The sequence below is a fragment of the Artemia sp. Qi Xiang Cuo genome, chromosome 10 (assembly GCF_049724085.1).
Source record: "Artemia sp. Qi Xiang Cuo chromosome 10, ASM4972408v1, whole genome shotgun sequence".
Taxonomy (NCBI): domain Eukaryota; kingdom Metazoa; phylum Arthropoda; class Branchiopoda; order Anostraca; family Artemiidae; genus Artemia; species Artemia sp. Qi Xiang Cuo.
The window spans coordinates 50,389,785-50,405,800 of NC_142803.1; the positions used below are offsets into that span (position 1 = coordinate 50,389,785).

A 16,016-nucleotide genomic window follows, 5' to 3' on the forward strand; every position below is an offset into this window, starting at 1 on the left:
ATCTGAAGTTTACAGGGGGTGAAAACTCACCATAATTTAGACATACTATAACATAGTGAGACCTCACCATAATATAGTGAGAAGAATTTGTCTTCTCACTTTTTTAATAAAACCACAAAAAATGTATTTTTGAAAATTTAGGAGCGGGCGGTTTTTTCCGAATAATAATACAAAAAACAGCATTTTTCATAATCTACCCCCAGTGGGTGCCCCTGTGAGTTTACCCATATTCACCTATTTAGGGGGTGTGTAGACCATATACCTTATCCATTTAAGCATTAAGCTACAGAAATTAACATCAATTGTTCTCTAAGCAACAGTAGCATAAATAGCTTTCCCTACATTTTGGTTTAGTTTACATTTAACGCTTAAACAGACTCAACGCCAGTGACAGGGGTGAATAACAGTTTTCTAACAGCTAAAAGCCCGTTTTAATTGGTGTTGTGGTTTGTCTTAACTGGCAGATGGCGGTAAAAAGGTTCCTTCAGTTTTGGGCATTATCGTAAACAAGGCAAATATCACTAATAAAGCTTAAGCAAAAAATCATTTTTTCTTAGTTAAGATTTGAAGAAATTCACGTTTACAGGCGTTATCTTTTCTAATTGGGAAAAAGGAGAGACGATAATGAGGAAAACAATGAAGAAAAGAATAATAAGGAAAAGAGAGGCAATAACGATCCAAAGTAGAGGCGGGTAGACGCCTTACAACTCATGTTGCGCAATCTGTGGCGAGGATCGACCTAAACACTTAAGTCTGTGCATTGGAATTAAGATCAAAAGTTTAAGGGAAATTCGAGAATTCGTAAAATTGGCAAAATGAACTACAACGCTAGTAAAAGCATTAGCATGTACCTGTTTTGATAACCACTGGGGGCTGACGTGCGTATTAGGCTTTTTCTTGCACTTCGGAGATAAAAAAAAAGAGACCAGATTTACTGAAAGAAAATATAGAAAAGTGATACTTTGAAGCAAATAAAATTGCAGTACCTCAAATAAAAAGTATTTCCTATTTTGATATTTGTGCTTATATGTTAAGTAAATTGTTGCGTTTTATACTATAATAATTGTACTATGCAAAAATATATCTCACGAATGTTGCGATTCATATTTTAGTAACCTAACCCACTACCATTTAGCTATTCGTATGGGTTAGGCTAGGGGGCATTGATAGCCACCTTCCCGTGGTTCCTCTGAGTGTATTGGGCTTAAAGTAGAAGTCAGGGGAAACGTATTTTGTTGTCTGGATGTGTGTGGCCTGGAACTATTGGCGGGACCCCTGAGCCGACCTGGTGAAATCGTATGCCTGTAGCCACAGCTGATGGAGACAATCCTAAGCATGGAGCCAGAAGTGGTGAAATCTGACAAGGACAATCCTAAATATGGAGACTGACTTGGTCGAAGGCGACGGAGAAAAACAGGAGGCGGAGGGCAGAGGTATCGGAATCAAAGCTAAATTCATCTCTCGGCTGGCGTCGTCTATCAGTGCCAAGACTGTCTTCATGTCCTTGCATTGGGGCCCAATTTAAGTCACTCCCCAACTCTCGGTGTTTCTCGACCCTTTGTTAGTCATTGAGGCGATTGTTTAGGAACACTACCGAGGCACGGAATGATGGAGGTGGATGTAAGTCATGAAGGGACCCAAACCACAATGAAGTTCGAGGTGAGGATTAAGGGAAAGGGTACAGGAGATAAAACTCAGTTTTTTCGTGTCCGATGCAGCCGTATAGAGGGCAGGGACATAACTCCAGCCTTTATTTGGGGGGGGGGGAGCAAGAAGCGGTTCACATCCGGATAGTCAATGGGCAAGGGCTATCCTTCAGAGGCAAGCAGTGGTGGTTCTGGCCCCTTTAATTTGCTTATACTTACAGTGAGTATTAAGTATTATTATATACGTATTACAGTATGTAAGTAACTTAATGCCAACTACGAACTCTACTTTATTTTAATAAAGATACAATTTTAAAAACTACAAAATGGTTATAAATCTTAGATTATTTATTTCAAATTTGCACCCCTGAAATTTTTGCGCCCAGGTCGATTGCCCGCTCAGCCCTTTTGTGTAAAACCATCTGTGGGGAAAGGGTGTTAGAAAAATTGTAAAAGACTAAGTGTGTTTTAAAAATGTCTGAAAATTCTGTTCCGAAATGTATCCCTTTAGTCTAAGAGAAAATCAAGTCTCTTTGTTGAAAGGGACCATCACAAATATAAGCCCTCGCTGAGGTTAGACCATTAATTGGATCACGTTCATTAATTAATTTGGTCAAAGTTGACCTGCTTTCACTATTAAGATTGTCTTCACTTTCTGTTATTGTGTAACTATAAGAAGACGTAGATGGGTATCAAATCCCTTTTCAATACCTTTTTCTTCTTTTTCCACTTTCCGTTGTTTTATAAAATTAGTTCTGAGCAAAAGAAAGTAAGGAGCTGCGCCCTTTGTTGGCTTTATTAGCTTGTGAGAATCAACTAAAATTGATCCAAATTATATTTTTAACATATTTATAAAACACATCAAGTTGAGAGTTGGACAAAGCTGGATCTTAAGGAGCTGCTTAGGGAACCGAAAGTTTGGCCATCTTACATTGCTGAGCCTAAGGACGAGCCTATTCTGAATTAATAATTTACATAATACGTAGCAGCTCAGCTGTCACGATCCTGGGACCACATGTGCATTCTTCCATCTGAAGGGGGGAAGGGAGATGTATCAAGTGGTTAAAAAGTAAAGATTCCCCGTTTCTTTCCTAAGTCTTCAATAGGACATTTTTCTTCAAGCGATAACAAAGAAAAGTTGATATTTAGGAAAGAGTTTACACGGTTATTTTAAAAAACATTACAGAATACATAAATAAACAATGCATACACATCAAACAAACATAAATTAAGCAGTGGAGTCAGCTTTTACAAACGCTGTCAGGAATAAGTTCGTACAGACGACAGTAGTGTACTGTCAATACTTTCGGGTGGATGATGGAGAGTTTGATAAGCTTGCATTCTTTGCCGTTAATATTAAAGTGCCTATCCTCCTCCCACTTCCTTCAGCTCCCACGCCTATCATAGGAGACAAAATCTCCTAGTTGAACTGTTCACTATTCAACAGCCCCGTGCATCGCGTCATACAGTTGTACGTGATTTAAAAATGACGTTTTAGCAAATCAAAAAGTACACCCTTTAAATTATCATAGTTGAAACCTTATACAAGAAAATTGTATTGCACCCCCTCATTAAACGACAAGAAAAAATCAGTTTTTTTACATGGGCGACAGTGATATGTCCTCTTATTTTTCTTCGTCACTATTGAGGCACTTGAACATCAGAGAGCTGTTCAAGGATTCATAAAGGATAAATCTTATATCTTATCTTTTTGTTATGTGCCTAGACTCGATAAGGACGTCACAAAGTGCCACATGGTACACTAAAAGCACGATTTGGGTGACATTTTTGGAATGGAAGGGCTGTGTCGGAAATATAGACATCATGGACAGCTGGCTATGTACTCATTTATAAACCATTTTTTATACTTAATTGCTATTTATAAATTTGACTTTAAAAGGCAATCATAAATTGAAACATGGCATCCAAAAAGTGCGCTTTGGGTTACTTTCTCATTTCTTTGGTATGAAAAATTAACAAAGGAGAATGTTGTCTAATGAAACAATTCGGCGGGCAAATTTCTCCTCACCCCTGTGGAAATTCTCCTCTAGGGAAAATCTCCCTGAAAATTTTCCTTACACTTGAAATATTGACAGTAGTTTTTAGTTTAAAGTATTCGAAAAAAAATTCTGAATGATTAACTTACTCGTTAAGTATTGTTTGATTAAAAATATCCAGATAATCTGAACAATTCATGGCAGCATTGTGGTAGAAACCTTATTTTAATTAAAACTTACCAGGGATGCCTATCGGATGGGAAAAACTGACACCTAGAGTTTGAAAATTACCATCCCGTTTGTATCTTTGTTAAAAAAAAAAAAAACCTAGAATAATAATTTTTTTTCGTGTAAGTCAGGGTATGGGAGGTATACATTTCCTGAAGGGGGAGGGGGCTGAATATTTTTTTATGTATAAAATTCCTCCACCAAGTCAAGCTCGGTTTCCTGGTGCTGCACATTAAAACTGGTAACAATAGATAAAGAGTAAGGATTGGCAGGGTCGTTACTAGCCAAAATATTGGGGGGGGGGTGAGCAACGAATTTTACCGACTAGCTGGTCATTTTTACCGACTGTTTTTTGTCAATAATTAGCATGATGTCCGTTATTAATACAATACGTAAAATCACTGCACGAGTTAGTAATACCGCCGCATTTACCGACCCAGATTCAGATTTCAGCACCTATCATGTCACTATTATAATGCTCTATATAGCCAAATGGAAAATTGTGGCACCATCTGTAAACTCACGCCAGGATTCGGTAAAACTGCTGCTTTTACCAACCAAGTTTGAGCTTCCTGTAGATGACATCTCAGTATTTTCGTGGTCTTTATTCATCCGAACAAAATTTTTAGCGGGGTCAGAAAAAATGATGGTGCTTCGCGTCACGACTTTACCGAGTGACAAAACATAGGGGAGGGGAGGTAACCCATACATGACAGCCCTGTGGATTGGTACCGCTTACTTGTGAGCATAAAATTTCTAAATAGTGAGAAAAACATACACAAATTGTTTGGATTCACTTTACCCTACTTGCAGCATACATTTCGTAGAACATGCTGATGCAGAGATAAAGGTCACACAAGTAGCGCTGGTGATACGTGAAATGCGATTAATAACAATAATAATCCTCAGCAGCATTTATGTCAATTCTTTTTTTGGAGCTGGTTAAATGAAATATTTAGAAAAGCAAAAATGACGAGAAGTTAGCTCACTAGGCGCTCACTATCAGCGCACACATTTTCAGCGCTCACTAGGCGTTCCAATTATACATAAGAGAATTAGGAGCTGTTTTGGATTTAAATATTGGAAGTAAAAAATTAAAACAATTAAATGATTTCTGGAGCTTATAACCCCCCCCCCCCTACTAACTTCTACGAGTAAGATACAATCGAATTGACCTATCTAGCTACAGAACGAGCATTATTATAAAAAACACTAAGTCTTATTTTCTGTTTCGATGATTTCTTTTCATGTTTTTTAATGAAAAAAAGTCTTGTTTTCAATGATTTCTTGTTTTTCAGTATTTCCGTGTCTGTTATATGTGCAGATTTAGAGGGTGTATTCATATCCATTTTGAAAGTTTTAAAGCAAGAAAATCTTATATTGAATTGATACTTTTTATGAATTAAAAGACCCACATATATCAGGGAAAAAAATTTGACTTGAGCAAACGTTGCGAAACAGGAAGTATAGTACATTTTCGCAATTTTGCCATTCACTAGGCTCATCTATTTACTCGATGATGAGGTTTCAAAGGCGGTATATTTGTATAAATATTAACGTAGAACACATTAGGAAGTATAACCCCTGTTTTTGTGTTTTTTCATATTAACAACGAGGATGGATTATTAAAAAAAAAACAATCTGGTCAAACTAAGGAACGAAGTTGAAACTTAAAAACGAGCAACAGTTTTAAAGTTACTTAATAATTTTTTCTCCAAATTATTGGGGAGGCAACTACCCTCCCCCCCCCTCTACGACGCCACTGGAGAGGGACCCAGGCCTTCGGCCGGCACTTCTAGGGATTTCTTCGTGTATTAGGGGAGAGTCGAATCTTTTAGGGACAGTTATTTTGTATCTAGGGATTCAGGAGAATCTAGAGCGAAGCAGATTTTTAAGGAAAGTTTAATTTTTTGAACAAGGGCTGAAAAATTTTCACAGATTGTTTATGGCCTGTTTTCTTCAAAAATTTTACGGTGCCACACTGCTTGTTTTAAGATCAGTGCAGAACTTCAAAAATAAGCTAAAGCAAGGACTGCTAATCAAATATCTGCTATTTTTGGCTTTGGATTTTATTTGTTTTTGGGTTATTTTAGTTTTTATCTTTAGTTTATCAGCACTGAAGACGCCTTGTTTTCTTACAGGCGAAACATCCACGTCGTTTTAGTTTTTATCTTTTCTTTCTAGTTGCTGTAGTCCCGTTTGTCTGTTCATCGTTAAGATTTCGCTCTTTATTGTTCTTTAAAATTTGATTAAAATTTATGACACTTTGGCTTTAGTTGAACCAAGGAGTGCAAGAAATTTGATATAAAATCTCCAGGACCGCGATCTGAGCGATTTCCTGTTCTACCAGAAAAGTGTTCCCTGCAGAAAACAAATGTAGAATAGAGGTGACAGGCTATGACTGATGTAAGTGAGCTTTATCTGGGAGATGCCCAAATTGAAGAACTGTAAGTGGAATAGCACTGGAAGATGATATTAGATCTGAAGACTCACAGTGGCGAAATCAAGTACCCAGTCGGTGGAAGTGCATATCACTGATCTTCTCGTCACCTTTTAGAAATGTACCAGCTGAGTGTCTGTTCAGCCACCTGAAATTGACCAAAACAGACACCCGAAGTAAAGTCGAGAATGTACCCCTGGTCTAGAGGCAGTTTTAGGAGAGAGAGAGGGGACACTCGTCCCAAGAGCAGAAATTTTAGGGGCATCAAATTTAAAATAAATAATCTAACGGTTAAAGTCATTTTTGAAATTTCATTTTTATCAAAATAAAGTAGAGGGCGCAGTCGGCAGTAAGTATAAGCAAATTCAATCCGGAATTTTCATTTTTACCACATCTTCTTCACCATTCCTTAAAAATAAAAGTAATTAGACCAAATTTAATAAAATTAACGTTGTTTGCGATATTTTGCATTAAAATTATGTTAATAATTCAAAATTTCGTTGATAAATGAGAATTTTGTAAGAAATTTGCGTGCAAATTTTTTAGACAGATGGCAGAGGGGGCGCAAGAGATGCCAGAACCACCAGTGCCCTAGACTCACTTATCCGAGTCAATTACTGGTTGGAAAACGAAGAGAAAACTTCATTAACTGCCCGCGTACTGAAAGCTGTCGCTGTGCGTTTGCTAGATTTCCATTGAAATCCAGCAAAATCTAGATCTTCATTGAATGGAAATTTAGATTTCCATGGAATGCTGTGCCAGATTTCCATGGAAATCTAGGGCAAAATATGCTTTATTTGTAGGAATAAAAATAGGGAGAAATCAGACCTTAACACAAGGAATTTTAGGGTAAATTGGAAAAAATATAGAGACAATCGAAATCAAAAAGAGGAAAACCTACCTAACATCTCCCGAATGTTTTTTGGCCCTAGTCCATCCGTGCACAAGATTATTTTCCCCTTTTTCAGAATATTAACAAGAAACAACAGCATATTTTATCCGATGTGAAGAAAATAGCACCCTTTAGTTATTATCCCTTAAGTTTATGTTACTGAGAAAATGGCAATACTACTAGAGGAAAAAATCACATATTCCAGAAGAGTTTATTTAATTGTTAGAGAATTTCCTTAAATATAAATATCGGGTATAGGCCTAGATAGGTCATACAATTCTTATTTCATAATATACAAAACAACCATAGTTAACACATTTTGCAGGGGGGTAACCTTTATCTTCACTTATTTCATTGTTTTACACTTTTTCTACCAAATTTCTAGATTTTTTGTGTCTACTCTCTAAGTCAATGTTTAGTTTTGAAAAACGTGCTCAAACAAATGCCCAACCGCCATCTAACCTAACCTAGCCTAATTAGTTCTTGGCGTTCATCCCTGGAAAATAACCGAAAATAATCTATAAACAAATTTTGTAAATCCGATTTGTTTCAGCATAAGTTTGAAAATTGAGAAAATGCTAATTCAATACATGTTTTTTTTCCAAAAATTTGTTAAAAAAAAAATTTAAAACAATGAAATAAGTGGAGATAAAGGTTACCCCCATGTTAACTATGTGTTATCATTTGAACTATGTAACCATGTTCAAATGTGTTAACTATGGTTATTTTGCATATTATGAACATATGAAGTAAGAATTGTTTTCTTAACATCTTTTCTTATGCCCGTGACCTATCTAGGCCTGTTTCAAATATCGTCTTTAGGATAATTTTCTAATCAAATTCAACGACATATTAAACTTCCTCTTTATTGTCAAAGCTGATTGTCGAACTGAATTAATTGCATATTTTATACAGTATTTGAGATGAGTAATTCAGCCTAAATTTTCAAATAGAAATGAGAATTATGGTAAATTTTGTTTTTAAACTTTGTTACAAACAATTATCAAAGTAAATAAGATAAGAAAAACGATATTAGCTTCCTGAATTTTATATTAACACAATCAATAAATACTTAGTAATAGCCAGTCATTATAAACGAAGGGGAGGGCACAAGTTACATTATCATTTCTAAGCCAAGCAATCCGTTTTCAAGAATTGTTGACTATTTTTGAAAGCTACAAACTATAGAAAGCATGTTCCAGCCTACATTAAAAAAGAAAAGAAAAAAAAAGAATTAATGCAAGAAAAAAGGGAATAAATCAAAGTGCTCGTCATTAATATAACCATAACCAAGGGCGTATTCAGCATCTTTTTTTTGTTTTTTTTTCTGGAGGGGGGGGGGAGGCACAATAAAAAAAAAACGTCAAAAATGTATTTATATGCATGTTTGTTACATTTTTACGAGTCAGACAAAAATTTCAGGAGGGGGGGGGGGTCAAACCCGATACTCCCCTGAATACAGCCTTGCCCAAAATTACCCCCCCCCCCCCATGGGTACGGCCTTGCCCAAAATTATTCTTAAAGCGGTATGAAAATGACGCCCGCTATTAAACAAGCAAAGAATACTTAAAACAGTTAGCTTATTGTTTATGATCGAAATGAAGTGTACAAAATGAAGGAAAAATTATATTTTCAGAAAAATGAAGACTACACTTTAGGCTGCTTCCTTCTTTCTGCTTCCTCCTCTGCTTCTTTCTGAATGTCAGCTACGTATTTCTCTACCTCCGACGCCTCCAACATCTAAATAAATGGAAACTTATTTTAACAAGTATTTTAACGAATTTAAAAGCAGTATTCATAATGACAAATGCTTCAGCAAATTTACTCACTATTAACGAATTGGTATATTTTTACATTCAAACATTGTTTTTCATGATAAACCAGTTAATAGCATTTGAATCGAATGACCAACTATATCTGTTGTTTTACAAAAAAACTTAAGCGTATTGTTTGTTTCAGTCTTATTCAAAATCCAAACAGATTGACCTACTTGACTTGCTAGTCGCTCCTGCTGGTGACCCAGCATAGAGAGACATGTGGCTCTTCGTCTCCAGCCCAAACGTGACTGCTTCTCTGAGGTCAGTATCGAGCATGGAGAGGTACTGGGTAAGTCTATCCCTCTATCTGAACTGGGACCTTACACGGAGGCGTTTCAAGCCGTGCGGGGGGATTGGGTTAAACAGTGCAGACAGTTATTTTTGTTGGCATGAACCTAAATGACCGAACTACTGCAGCATTTTGGCAACGAGCTGACAAGAGTTGAGATAACCCAATGTTGAGACGAAGAGATAAGATCATCAGATAGAAGACGAGTTTTATTCAAAGGCATAAATTTCGGTTTTACACTCTTAATTTTTAGAAAGAAGTCAATTTTATTAAGCATCATCACCAGTTACATAGTGATCACTATTGATTTATGTGACCAGAAACAGATTTTATAAACACATCTTCAAAAGCAGTACCTTTTTTAACAATAACAAACTGTCTTGCCATTTGACATTATTGATGACAGCGACTAAGGCGCAGGGAGGTATGAAATCCACGCAAATTTACCAGAAAGAGGCGATGATCTCACCCACGGTCAACTGTAAATTTTCCGTGGTTATCAGTTAGACCTTTTTGTTCATAGCAACACGAATAATTCTAACTTTAAGGGAAAAACACATCCGAGTATTCTCAAACTTCGACTGTTTTTTTTTCTTCCGGGAAAGCTCCCCTAAACCTTAAATTAAGTACAATTCTTGACCAAGAGAAACCCCCTCCCCCCAAAAATATTTCAAGTGCCGTTTTAATTCTAATGTTGCTGTGTTGCTAGCAACACCTGCTCAAATTAACAAATTTAAAGCTAGTAGTTTTTTGTAGCAATATCCTTTCTACAAATACGCAAGATACCCTAGCTCCCAAAGAAAATATTTTTGGCCACCAGTTGGTAAGGAACCAGAAAACCAATTCAACCGAAAAAAATTTTCTGATACTTCCTTTTCTTCCTCCTTTAGGCGAAAGCAAGGCATTTATAGAAGGAAGTGTTTCGAGCAGTTGATGACTTCTTTTTGCAAGGATGAGGCCTGTATTTCAGGGTTGAAAAGGTTAATTACTGGACTCAGCCCCTCCCTTAGAGATATTTTTATTCTTACACTAACACTTTTTGTAAGAATTGATAACAAACGATAAAAATGCATTACCAAGTGAGAGTAAAAATCAATATTAAAACTTAAAACAAACGACATTTAAACGATTGAGTGATGCTTTCCTGAAAGCATAGTAGAGGATGACGTCACACATGCTTCTAAAAACGAAAAATAAAAAATACACTTTTTTTCGCAAATTTTCGTTGCAAACGAACTTGGAAAAAAAGGCATATAGCCAGGAAGTGAGGCTTTGACAAAAGAAAATCGTCAAGTAAGGCTATCAATGAGTCAATGAGGGTCTAACAATCTCGAGATCAAGGTCGTACCCAGGATTTTTTTCGGAGGGGGTTTTACTAATTTTTTTTTTTTTGGGGGGGGGGGGTACACAAAAAAATAAAAACGCATAACAAATTTGTTTATGTCCACTTTTTGTTACGTTTTTCCGAATCAGACAAACATTTCGGGAGGGGAGGGTCCAAACTCCCTAGCCCCCCCCCCTGGATACGGCCTTGCCCGAGGTTCACTAGAGAAAACCCTAAGGTTTGAAAACAAAAATTTAAAAATATTAGATAGTTATAGTCCCTCAACTTTATTTACTTTTTGAAAGTAATGTTTAATAAATGTACTTCTAAGATCCCAAGGTCATGACTGGAATCCCGAGATCTTGAGAAAAGTCCCAAGAAGTAGCAAGTCTCTCTTTCCCAAAACTTGAAAAAATCTACCCCTGTCAGAATAATAAGAACATAGAAATATCCCCTCTATCCCCTACAATGTCAAAAAGCAGTCTGAAATAAATAAAGAGATACATATTTTAAAATTGTGAACTGTTTTCCCGCAAAAAAAGAAAGAAAAGAATGTAGATCTAATATATCCTTCACTTTTCCCTCAATACAGCTTAGGATATCCTAATCCATCTGCTCTTGGCTCTTTAAAACCTTTTAATACTTACAGGCAGATGAATAACACGCTCTTAACCAGCAAAGGAACACTGAGGATCTCGAACCTCAAAACACTGAAGATCTAAAACGAAAATTGAAAATTCGAATTCTAAATTCTAAATATTTTTTTTTTGGCGTTCTATGTCAAGTGCAAAGCATACGACATATTTCTACCAGACAACGGAACTGGTCAGGAACAAATTTGATCAAGTCCCCAAAATATACTGTACAAGAACTTGTTATCGTATCAAGTGGAGACCAAGTACACAACCACTGTCTGAATTTAGCACGTATTTTTCTAGAAATAGATCTGAGTGATAAAATTAATTTTAATAAATAAATAAATTGCCAAATGTATAAAATATATGAATTGCCAAATATATAAAATCCTTATTTCTATGTCAAATTTGGCAAAAAAAAAAGAAAAAAAGAAAAAGAAAAAAAAAGCTACGCTTAGGTATGTAAAACGGAACGCACTTATGCAAGTGACAATAAACCATGGAACACAGCCATGGAACACAGTGTTTCTCGTAGAACACTCGCCAACTTTCTGCAAATATTATAAATACTAAGCGACTTTTGCCACGTGGAACGCTAAGAAAACACTACCTTTAGAGGCTGTCCTCTTTTCATTACAGCAATTTCCAAGTTCTTTCCTCCGGATTGAACAACCTCCAACAGAGCTTTAATTGCAAGTCTTATGGCTTTATCTTCTGTTTCAACTGCAGTCTCTGAATAATGCTTTTCCAGATACTCCCGAACACTCTTGCCGCTACGGCCTGTAGCATTAGCCTGTGTAAAAAAAATATATATGTAACTATAACGAGGTACTTCACATAAACGGTTCAGAATAAAAACGGACAAATCTTTTCCAATACTTTTCTAGATACTTCAATAATGCTTTTCAAAGACCAAGGCCAGAAAAAAAAAAAAAAAAAAAAACAACTAGAAATTGAAATTTCTAATTCACCTTTTGAGAGTCAAAAGTGATCCGATGGCGACCAGAATGCGTCCAATCGAATTTTTTATATAGCTATTTTGCTCAAAATGGACCAAAGATAATATAAAAAATATTCCAGGGATAAAACAGCACCCCCCCCCCCCAGAATCCGGGGGCGAGTGTTGTAAAATGCGCCCTGGGGGCATATAATGTTCTTATGGAAGGGATGATCGTATAAACTTCGGAGGAGGCTTATTCGATTGTAAATCAGAACTTCCAGTGCCCTTATCGAGTCGAAAGTGATCGGAGGGCAGCTAGCTCCTCCCCCAGGCCCCTTTACCCCAAATACATCCGATAAAATTTTGAGATAGCCATTTTGCTCAAAATAGTTCAAATAGTGCAAAATTGAAATTACTATAAATTAGGGGTTGAGAAATCCTCCATAGCAACCGGGACAAGAATTGTAACTTATGTAAGTTCTTAAGAATCGAAAGTTATCAAAAAGTAACAATCCCCCCACCCTCTTGTGCCTTTTTTCTCCCAATGCATCTTATCAAAATTTTGAAATGGCCATTTTGTTCAAAATAGTCCAAAATTCAAATTACTATAACCTAGGGGTTGATAAATCATCCCTAGCCCTTCGGGGCAAGGATTGCAACTTATGTAACTTGCCCATTATTATAATATAAGGTTCTGTGGCTGGTTGTATCAACTTTGGAGGGGGCTCATTACCCTATTTTAAAATAGGGTAATTACCCTATTTTAAAACTACAGTTTGCAACTACAGCTAACCACATTTTCATTTCAGTTAATACAGCTAAGCACCTTCCTAAAAGACAGTTTTGAATACTATAATTTTTATATTTACGGAGAACTTGAATATTTGAAAAAAAGAGTAGACAAAGAAACATACTTTCCATTCATGATAAACCCCCGAAGGATCCGTTTGGAACAACCGTGGAGTGCCATCGTAATCAAATCCCGCAATAAGACAAGAAATGCCAAACGGCCGTCGACCGTTGCTCTGTGTATATTTCTGCTTCAGAGCTAGAAAAGAAAAACTTTTAATGTTTGGCATATATTCATATATTTTCTAATCCTAAGGGGTTATATCCTTTTTTGTCCAGCCATATGATTCATGCATCGTCGATTAAAACGCCATCTCGATAACATGACTCGGTAACATCTAGGATAACATGGCTCGTTGATAATATCCAAAAAGCAGATATTGTGGCTAGTTTACACGGCGAGAGATTGTTTACCGTTTCCAAATCTTCACCAAGATAAATGACCAACAATTAACAAAATTATAATTATAAGAACCGATAATAAATTATAATTAGTTACATAAAGTCGAGGACGAGGACTTGTCCCTTAAAAAAAAGACCCAGCAACTAAAACGTCGTTTCGAAACCCTATGCACCCGCAATGGCTCTGAAGGACGTTTATCCTTTATCTTTTTTTGGATAATGTAAGTGGAGAAGAAATTTGAAACAGTTTTCTCCAAACATGAAGATCCTTTTTATTATGGCTGAATATAAATTTTTTTTCTGTCGTCTCATGGGCAGGAATATACCAAAATTATTGCATACTTTAGTAGGGGATACAATTTCAATTTCGTCTTCTTAATAGAAATTTCAGAAATTGTATTATGGGCATAATCAATAGTTTATAGCTGTTTTTTAGCAGTCAAAAGTCAAAATTCGAGTATTATTCAGCTGCTTAAGTAACTGTTCGAAATTCTTTAATTTGCAGCATCGTAGCTTTGCGAAATAAAATTTATTTTTGGGTTTTATTTTTCAATCACTTGAGGGGGGAGGGGGGCCTATCAAGTTCAGATCATCTAAGTCTCTGTTTCATAACGATACACTGAGCTGCTCAAATCCTTTTTCAACTAAAGGTGATCAATTAAATACTCTGCTTTATCTATTATGAATTTAAAATAAATTGAATTTGGAAAAAAGTCAAAATACACCCAAAAATGAGTGTAATCTTTGTCAACCTTATACCATCTCAGAGGCATAGTAAATAGCTGAATGAAAAGCATACCTCTGAGATAAAAACAAAATGAAAAAATGAAAATCTAATATAAAATCTAACCTTTGAGATAAATAGCTCAGTAAAATTGACGACACTGCAACAGATGTTTCAGGTCTTTAGCAGAATATATACGAACTTGCTTTGACCCCCACTCCCAAAAAAATGTTTGTCTGATTCTTAAAAACGTGACAAAATGGATATAAACAAATTTTTATGCGTTTTTGAGTTTTTTTTTGTGTACCTCCCCCCCCTCCGACCAAAAATCTTTTGTAAAGCTCTTTTGTAAAGCACTCCCCGAAAAAAACCGGGACACGGCCCTGGGAGATCTCATTTGAACAGAACAACTTCCAACCTTTTTTAGTTCCATTTTCTGCAATTTTATTTTGCAAAGCAAAAATTTGGTCCCTATAATCTAAATGTACATTATTCACTGTGATGAGAAGCCACTTTGTTTTAAAGGATCAGATTGTCTAAAATTAAAGCTAGGCCCATCAGTCGTAGCATCTCTAGGTCCCATCACTCATCTCTAGGGTGAGAAATGAATTGGAGCTTTCTCATCATCTAGGTCTCACCTCACCAGGTTGCACCTCTAGGTAGTATATAGCCAAAGGAAGTCGAACATGGCCGCTTTACAACATAAACTTTACAGTTCTACAGCACAAATAAAAACAAAACAATGTTTCTTCCTGTAAACATTGTTGCAAGCGTTACCCCACAACTATGATTATAAAGGCGTTTGTTTGAGGCGTTTGTTTGAACATTTTGAAAAAAAAGATACTAGAGGCACAAGTTTGATTGGACGATACCATTGAATTATATATTATATTTTCTATATGTTATATTTCAAAGGATATTTTATTCTTAGCTTCTGCCTTAGGCTTTTCTTGCTCTTTTTTAATCAGAGGCCTTGATTCAAGCCTGACAAAATTTATCGGCATATTGTTTGAGCAAAGACTGTCTCTCTGTAAAGGCTTTTAAATACAGCCTTCAAATTTTAACTTTTTTGATTACGTGAAACTAGAAACGTGAGAAGCAACTGAAAAAAGGAGGAAGGGAATTGCAAAACCTCTGGGAAACGTAAACAAATAGGCTAAATAGAAACCGTACATAAAAAAGATGTGTAAGAATAAAATCCACCCGTTCAAAAGAAAACAAATGATCTGTACTTAAAACTGATGAATTGGAAAAGCTAAAGATAAAAATTAGAAGTCCAGAAAATAAGAAAAATTGCGAGTTTTGGAAATTTAATTTTATATAGGATATTTTTTTACTCAATTTCTTTAAGACTTGACCCTATAAAAACAAAATAAATCAATATAAAAGATTATATATATGCATATATATAAACCCTCCGAGCGGGCTCCCTCATTCTCGTTATTTATGCCATCTCCCTCGTTTAATCTCTCTTTCGTGGTTTTTAACCAAAACCAATTTCTATATGAATTCTACTATTTTATTTGTTCTTAATCATAAAAAAAACACACAAAAACAACCGAAAAGGTTATAAACAATGATATACAAAAACTGGGTAAATATTGCAAACCGGGTAACATTATTTAAAACTTGCATTTTATAAAATTCATCAATAAAATTATATATATATATATATATATATATATATATATATATATATATATATATATATATATATATATATATGGCACGCGGCAGGCTTCTATATATAGATTCCCACTGTCGCTTGTCTTCTAAACGCAGAAAATTTGAATTTCTTCTTGATGTTTTTTATTTTCAAAGGTGGTTCAGGTG

General features: G+C 35.7%; 2 protein-coding genes across 2 annotated transcripts in view; one reads left to right on the forward strand and one right to left on the reverse strand.

Moving 5' to 3' along the window:
• Positions 1 to 8,773: 8,773 nt before the first annotated feature.
• Positions 8,774 to 16,016, reverse strand: part of Prosalpha4 (proteasome alpha4 subunit) — a 40,064-nt gene continuing 32,821 nt past the window's right edge. Inside the window, exons 4-6 of the mRNA XM_089095492.1 lie at positions 13,123 to 13,256; positions 11,879 to 12,061; positions 8,774 to 8,943 (exon numbers count right to left, since the gene is read on the reverse strand). Coding sequence (XP_088951618.1) covers positions 8,851 to 8,943; positions 11,879 to 12,061; positions 13,123 to 13,256 — 410 coding nt within the window. The 3' untranslated portion in view covers positions 8,774 to 8,850. The remainder of the gene's footprint in view (positions 8,944 to 11,878; positions 12,062 to 13,122; positions 13,257 to 16,016) is intronic.
• The window catches only part of Oseg6 (intraflagellar transport protein Oseg6), a 51,938-nt gene continuing 44,871 nt past the window's right edge, over positions 8,950 to 16,016 (forward strand). Inside the window, exon 1 of the mRNA XM_089095491.1 lies at positions 8,950 to 9,309. The gene's annotated coding sequence lies outside the window, so the exon portion shown is untranslated. The remainder of the gene's footprint in view (positions 9,310 to 16,016) is intronic.